The sequence below is a fragment of the Verticillium alfalfae genome, genomic scaffold (assembly GCF_000150825.1).
Source record: "Verticillium alfalfae VaMs.102 supercont1.3 genomic scaffold, whole genome shotgun sequence".
Taxonomy (NCBI): Eukaryota; Fungi; Ascomycota; class Sordariomycetes; order Glomerellales; family Plectosphaerellaceae; genus Verticillium; species Verticillium alfalfae.
The window spans coordinates 1843204-1849979 of record NW_003315036.1 but is presented as its reverse complement, the minus strand read 5'-3'; the positions used below and the strand labels follow the sequence as shown (position 1 = coordinate 1849979).

Genomic DNA, 6776 nt, shown 5'->3' with positions numbered 1-6776 from the left:
GCGGCTGCACCCGCCGTTCGAGAGGTCGAGGTGCAGCGCGCTCAGCGCGATGAGCGACTGCCGCACAATCGTCTCGTTCTGGCTCGCGTAGAGCGCCGTCCTGGACCAGAACTCGTTGGGCACGAAGCCCGCGAACTCGTTCGCCCCCTGCACGCAGAAGTAGTGGAGGAGCTGCCGGTCGCGCTGGCTGCCGGGCATGCGGAACGGGATCGAGTAGGCCTTGATGGCCGCCAGGCCCAGCGGCGACCGGCGGCCGGCGACCTCGTCATCGGAGGTTTGCGGTGAGAGCAGAACGCTGCTGGGCGTTCGTGCTGCGTAGCCGTCGCATTTGCGGGCCCGTCTGGGTGCATTTGAGACAGCTGGGCTTTGCCTCGTCGCACTTGACACGCCGGATGCTTGTTTGGTCAGAGTCAAACAGCTGGTAATGCAGGAACCCGGTTGATCTCGGAGTCGCGAGGTGTAGACAGACGCTTGGCACTTACCGACATGTCTGGCATCCAGTCCTCACTCTTGGCGTGCTCTTCCTCGTGGTTCTCGACATTTTCTTCGCTTCTCTATCTTTCCCCCCCTTTCGCTGCGACGAAGCTCGGTAGTTGGACTGGGCAGCAAAAGTTCCTTGGGATTGGCTACGTCGTCTATTTCACTGCTCGCGAACTGTGCCTGCGCTCATCTTCTCGCCTTGTGGCGCCACGCGGCACAGCGAGGCGTAGCTCGCTGTCGAAGCACGTTCAAATTGAATGCTATCCTCGCCATGCAGCTGACTTGCAGGGTAGGATTTTGCAATTGACGATGCGCCCAATGGGGAGAGGCACGCTCTCCGGATGGCCCAAGTGCCGACGTGTGCGCTTGTGGCACGGCGCGGTCACGCTTTCGTTCGCGGCGGTCGAGAGAGACGAAACTATTTCGCATCCTTGAGAGTCTGTTTCCGAGGAACTTTTGTATGCATCCCGACATGATCCACTAGCACAGTGGCTGCCTACGCGAGGTGATATATATAGCAGCAAGAGAAGATAAGGCCACTCTATTGAATGTCGATCATGTACTTGTTGTGTGTTCCGAACGCCACCTTCACGGATCACCTGCTGTACTTATCATCATGAAGTTGCCCGCAGGTTCCATATTTGTATTTCTCTCCACAGTAGCCGGCACCAGTTCTGCCTTCTTGCAGAAGCGACAGTTCAGTGATGACAGCTTCGACTGGGCCACCGTCAAACCTTCACGCAGCTTGCAGTACCACGACTGCTATGACAGGTTCAAGTGTGCGCGCTTGAAGGTGCCGCTCGACTGGACAACTGCCAATTCGTCAAAATGCGCAAGCTCGTCCCGCTGGGCTGCCATCGGCATAGTCACCCTCCCGGCGTCCGTTCCCGAGACCGACCCGTCATTCGGCGGCACAATTCTCATCAACCCGGGCGGCCCTGGCGGGGGCGGCACTGAAATGGCATTGGACATCGGGGTTTATATACAGGCAATCTTGGACGGAGATCGACACTATGAAATCCTCGGGTTCGACCCACGAGGTGTGGCACTGAGCACCCCTCGCGCCGACTGTTACAATGATGACCTCAAACGAGCCGCCGATTTCATCCAGAAAGAGGGGCTGCCGGCGATTACTTCCGGCCCTGAAGCTCTGACTTACCAGTACCAAGCGGCAAGGGGCCTGAGTGACCTCTGTGCAGAGGCTGGGGAGGACAGCATCTTCAATTACATGTCGACCGCCTCTGTGGCTCGCGACATGGTCGAGATTGTGGATCGCGTTGACGAGTTGCGGCACAAGAACTTGACCTCGGCGGAGGATGAGAAGCGCGAGCTGCCGAAACTGCAGTATTTTGGCATTTCGTACGGCACCATTTTGGGCATACCTTTGCGTCCATGTTTCCGGGCCGCGTGGGAAGGATGGTGCTTGATGGCGTAGCCGACGCCGACGACTACATCAGCGGTGTAAGGCTTTCTCTCTCTCTGATCCTTGATCTTGGATGGCTCTTTGAGTGCTGATGAAGATTAGACTTGGGCGAAGAACCTCAACGATGCTGAAGTTGTCGTCGACAAGTTCTATGAGACTTGCTTCCACGCCGGAGACCTCTGTCTCCTGAAACAGGAATCAGATGGCAGCGCGGCTGACATCAGGAAGCGCGTGGACGACTTCATACAGGAGTTGGTCAAAACCCCCATCATAACCGTTTGCCGGAGGCCGCGTCCGTTTTGTCACGTCCCTCATCATCCGCGACACCATACGCCGAGCTCTCTATTCACCGATCAAGGCATACGAACTGCTTTCCATTGTTCTCGCCACCACCCTTGCGGGCGATTACAGCCTTCTACTGCAGAGTCCAGCGGTCAACAATTACGAGCGCAAGGATGTCTGTGTCGTGCCAGGCGACTACTACCCTCCTCAGAATTACACCTGGGACAGCGAGGCCGGAATGGGTGTGCTTTGTGGCGATTCCGCTATCAAGGCCGGCGAGCGCAACAACGTTTCCTGGGCTGCGAGTATAGTCGAGCAGCTTGATGCCCAGTCACCAACTGCTGGAGAGCCTTGGGCGCGGATTCCGCTTTCCTGTTCGGGGTGGACGTTTCAGCCGAAATACGCCTTTAGGGGTCCGTTCGGCCACTTGGATCTCGACCTTTCGAAGACAGAAGACAAGCCCGCGGCTCCGCTCCTGATTCTGTCGACGCGACACGACCATGCTACACCACTTGCCAACGCCGAACATCTGTCGACGCTTTATCCCGGATCGGCCGTCGTCATCCAGGAGTCTGTGGGCCACTGCGCTTTGGTCACCTCCAGGAGCGAGTGCACTGCGCAGCATTTGCGGACGTACTTTGACATTGGAAAGGTCCCGAGAAGCGGGACCACGTGCGAGGAAGATTGCTCCCCTGGGATCCCTTTTGTGCCCTGTCCAGGTTTCGCCGATACGCCGAGTTGAGGCAGGCCAAAAGCAATAGCATCGAGTCAAACGGCTTAAGGTGGACAATGCAAACGGAGACGGATAGAGGCACTGTAGCTAATTAATGTCACGAAAGATACCGCAATGACAGCATTGCAGTGTTGAGCTGCCTTGTAACTGTCACGAGTTTGTGCTAATTACATTTGGCTGCAGACCAATTCTAAGCGCCAGATGGCTCAATATTCGTACCGTATACTCTACACCACGAAGCTGGAGGTGACCGCTGTCTTGATGTCCCTCGAACTGAATCCCATCCGGAACTCAAAATCTCCGCTTGGAATCTCCCAGTTCTGCGCAACGACGTTCCAGAAACTCACATCGCGCCGTCGGAGAGGGAGCGTCACACTTTTGGCCTCTCCCGGCTGCAGACTCACTTTCTCGAACCCACGCAGCACGCTCACAGGAGTACCCTCTGGCACCGAAGCTTGGGGGAATGCCATGTACAACTGCACAACCTGCGCGCCGGCCACATCGCCCGTGTTCCTGACTGTCACTGTCACGGAGCCAATCTCCTTCCACAGAGCTGGATTGCCGCCAGGGTGGGTGCCGTTCGTCTGAGGGGGAAGCGGCGAGATGCCAGCGCACTTCCTCTCAAACGTCGCATTGGATCCCATTTCAAATGTCGTGTAGCTCAGGCCAAAGCCGAACTCGTACTGAGGCGTGATGTTCTTGGCATCAAAGTGGCGGTAGTCGATGAATTGACCTTCTGTGAAATCTGCCTGCCACGCCGCTGAATCACGGGCTGCGTCACCGGTGATGTTGACGATGGGGAAATCATAATCAGACTCCTTCTTCGGGATCGTATAGGGTAGGCGGCCTGACGGGTTGACATCGCCGAAAAGAACATCCGAAATGGAGTAGCCGTTCTCCTGACCGGGATAGTGAGCGGCCAGGATGGCCGTCACGTTTTCGTTGTCAGCCCAGGGCATCGTGTTGACGCCGCCAGAGTGCGTAATCACGATTGTGTTGTTGCAGCGGCGCGCCACGTTCTCTACGACGACAGTCGAGTTCCAGTCGTTTTCGAACGAGAGGCGGTCGGTGCCTTCACGTGCCCAGGTCTTGAGGAAAACGAAGCAGACCTCTGGCGTGGGATAGATTGACGTAAAGTCATCCTCCACCATCATGTGATTGTCCAGCAAGTACTGAACCCTGCCCCCGTAGTCCTCAATCCGACCGCGCAAAGCGAACAGAGGTGAGATGAGACGCGTGTGTCGGCCGGCACCCGAACCTCCGCCAACGGATAGCGCGCCGATGTTGGGACCCCAAGGCCCGCTGTCATCGCCGGTGAAGGTCAGGCCCTGCGTCACATCGGCCGCTCCGTTACCGAACACGCCGACACTTTTGGGTTTACCAAGGGGTAGAACATTATTTGTGTTTTTCAGGAGGACGGTGCCAGCAGCGGCCACCTTCCTCACAATATCAGCGTGATTAGCGCGGACGTCCCGAGCAGGCGGTGGATTGTTCGGGTCCATTCCAGCTCCAGTAAGGTAAATATCGGGATAGTTGTACGTCCTGGCGAAGACGAAACCAGTTGATGGGTCGATCGACGGAAAGTCTTCATCCTGGTTCAGGTAGAAATAGGGGGTGAGAACTCGGCGGGCCATGTCGTTCACCTTCTCCTCGGTCAAAGTGCCATTCAACACGGCCGCCGTCAGGTTACCGCCGAAGTAGGACGGCGTGGGGAAGATAGCCGTCGCCGCACTGTTCATGGCTCCTGGCATGGTCATGTCGAGACCGGCCGCGGCGGATGCTACGCCAGAGTGGGTTGCAAACCAGTCGGACACAACGTACCCCTGAAAGCCCAACTCGTCCTTCAAAAGGCCGTTGAGGATCTTGGAATTCTCGCAGACATATGTCTGGTTGACCCTGTTATAGCTGCACATGACGGAGGCGACGCCGGCACGAACTGCGTCAGCAAAGGGCCAGAGGTAGAGCTCATGCATTGTGCGATCGTCAATGTTGGACGACAGCGCCGCGACCTCCAGCCCGTCCTCGGTGAAGGTGTTGGAGCGCTGCGTCTCTTGTTCGTTGCCGATAAAGTGCTTCGCGCTGGTTTGGACGCCCATTTCCTGAATGCCTCGGATGGAAAAGTCCATGGCGACACCCGTGAGAAATGGGTCTACAGAGAAGCTCTCCCAGTTGCGCCCTCCCAGGGGGTGACGCCCGAGGGCGCCAGACGCGGGCCTTTAGACACGAACACACACGTCAGTGTCTACCTAAGTATGGCACATGCTGGCGGTCGAAGACTGGACTAACCCCAAGTGCACCTGTGCTCCTTTGCCACGAAACTCTGCGCCGAGGGCCTTTCCGCGCTGATAGATCAGATCTCGGTCCCATGTCGCCGCCGCCGTCAGGCCTGCAGGGAACACGGTTGCCAGGTCGGCGATTCTGACTGAACCGGTCTATATTAGCGCTACATCGTGAGCTTTTCCGCCGATCTTTTCGTACCTGACACGGGTCCATCCGCCAAGCAGTACCCAGAGAAGCCAATCTCCTCGATTGGGCTGATGTTACCGTTGCAGGACAAACCCATGGTGGCACCAGTGGTCAAGGCGACCTTCTGTGTCAGGTTTAACTTGGCGACTGCATCGGTCGCTTTCTGGAAAGCAGCCTCCCAGCCTGTTCCGATGCTCTCGGCTGCGAGCTCTGTTAGCATTGCGGAAAGTAGAAAAGCTTCTGGTGGCACACGTACGGGTTGGGTATGTCGGCACGGTTTCGAAATGGCCGCCATCCGTGAGGGCTGTGGCAACACCGATGCCTCCGAGGACGGCGAGCTTTCTGGTAATGTTAACCATCTTGCCGCGGCCAATATTACTGGTATGATCTGCTGCAGCCCTTGATGTTTGTAGAGAGTGACAGAGTTGACGAAACGCTGAAGAATCATCTAGGAGCGAGCTCTACTTGTAGCCGACTGGAGCCACTACTTAGGAGTGTTCATCTTGAGCTCTCTCATAAGGCCCATCTTGATGACGTACTTCAAGGCTTACTATTATGCGTCTTCTATGGCCCCGAACGCCTTGCCGGACACCGCGTGAGCTTGGATTTAGATGATGGATCTCGGAGATGACGAGGCTGACGTAGAGCGGCCACCTTCGCAAGATTGACCGGAAGGCTAGCGATGATGAAGAACTAGTCTATCGTATGGACGACCGTGTTCGGCCCTTCTTTTCGTGGGGAAAACCCGGGGTTCACGGCTCAATACCTTGTCCTTTCCATTGATAAGTGGAACAGGCTCGCGACCTAGGTGACAGTATTGGTCACTCCTGATGGATGGCGTAGCCCAGAAACGAGGTCATACGAGGAGAAGGGTCCCCGTGAGGCCCCGCCCCTTTTACTACTGCATAGACAAGAGACCAACGGGCCGAAACCAGGATGGAACATGAGTCGGAATATGGAGATCGAGGGGTATCAATTCCAAAGGCTACGCCAATGGTGTGGGCTAGAAGCACACATGCCCGTCAGGAAAGACATTTTACTAGGAGCCGATGTGTAAGGCCGGTCGCTCACGTTCACGAAGGCCAACCCTGTACGAGAGCTCGTTTATCGTACCCAGCATTCATTGTGATCACCGGCATCGGCTTCTCACATTGTGTAAATCTCCAAATGAACAAATGGCATATTGATTTCCTCATGGCATGTCAGGGCCGCCCATCTTTTGCCTCTCACTTCCACTTTCTAACTTTCCCAGCACCAGGCTCTTGGGATAACAGAAGTAGCCTGGAAGAAGTTTTGAGTGTCGACCTTAACTGACAGTATGTTTCGTCTCCCCCAATGCTAACAGCTATCCTTACTTATGCGACCCGTTCTTTTGATTGGGTACGCAGAATG

General features: G+C 56.2%; 3 protein-coding genes across 3 annotated transcripts in view; 1 reads left to right on the top strand and 2 right to left on the bottom strand.

Annotated features, from left to right (window-relative positions):
- Nucleotides 1–541, bottom strand: part of VDBG_03069 (conserved hypothetical protein) — a gene marked incomplete at both ends in the record, with an annotated part of 1767 nt that extends 1226 nt beyond the window's left edge. Inside the window, 2 exons of the mRNA XM_003006884.1 lie at nt 11–340; nt 483–541. Coding sequence (XP_003006930.1) covers nt 11–340; nt 483–541 — 389 coding nt within the window. The remainder of the gene's footprint in view (nt 1–10; nt 341–482) is intronic.
- Nucleotides 542–1096: 555 nt separating this feature from the next.
- VDBG_03068 (conserved hypothetical protein) lies at nt 1097–2927 on the top strand (the record flags this gene model as incomplete). The annotated part of the gene is made up of 4 exons (XM_003006883.1): nt 1097–1839; nt 1896–1941; nt 2006–2158; nt 2262–2927. 4 exons carry the CDS (start codon nt 1097–1099, stop codon nt 2925–2927), a joined length of 1608 nt encoding a protein of 535 aa, XP_003006929.1.
- A 218-nt stretch (nt 2928–3145) lies between these two features.
- On the bottom strand, nt 3146–5743 carry VDBG_03067 (beta-glucosidase; the record flags this gene model as incomplete). Its single annotated transcript, XM_003006882.1, has 4 exons — nt 3146–5132; nt 5205–5340; nt 5397–5585; nt 5641–5743. The coding sequence occupies 4 exons, from the start codon at nt 5741–5743 to the stop codon at nt 3146–3148; spliced, it is 2415 nt and encodes an 804-aa protein (XP_003006928.1).
- Between the last annotated feature and the right edge of the window lie 1033 nt (nt 5744–6776).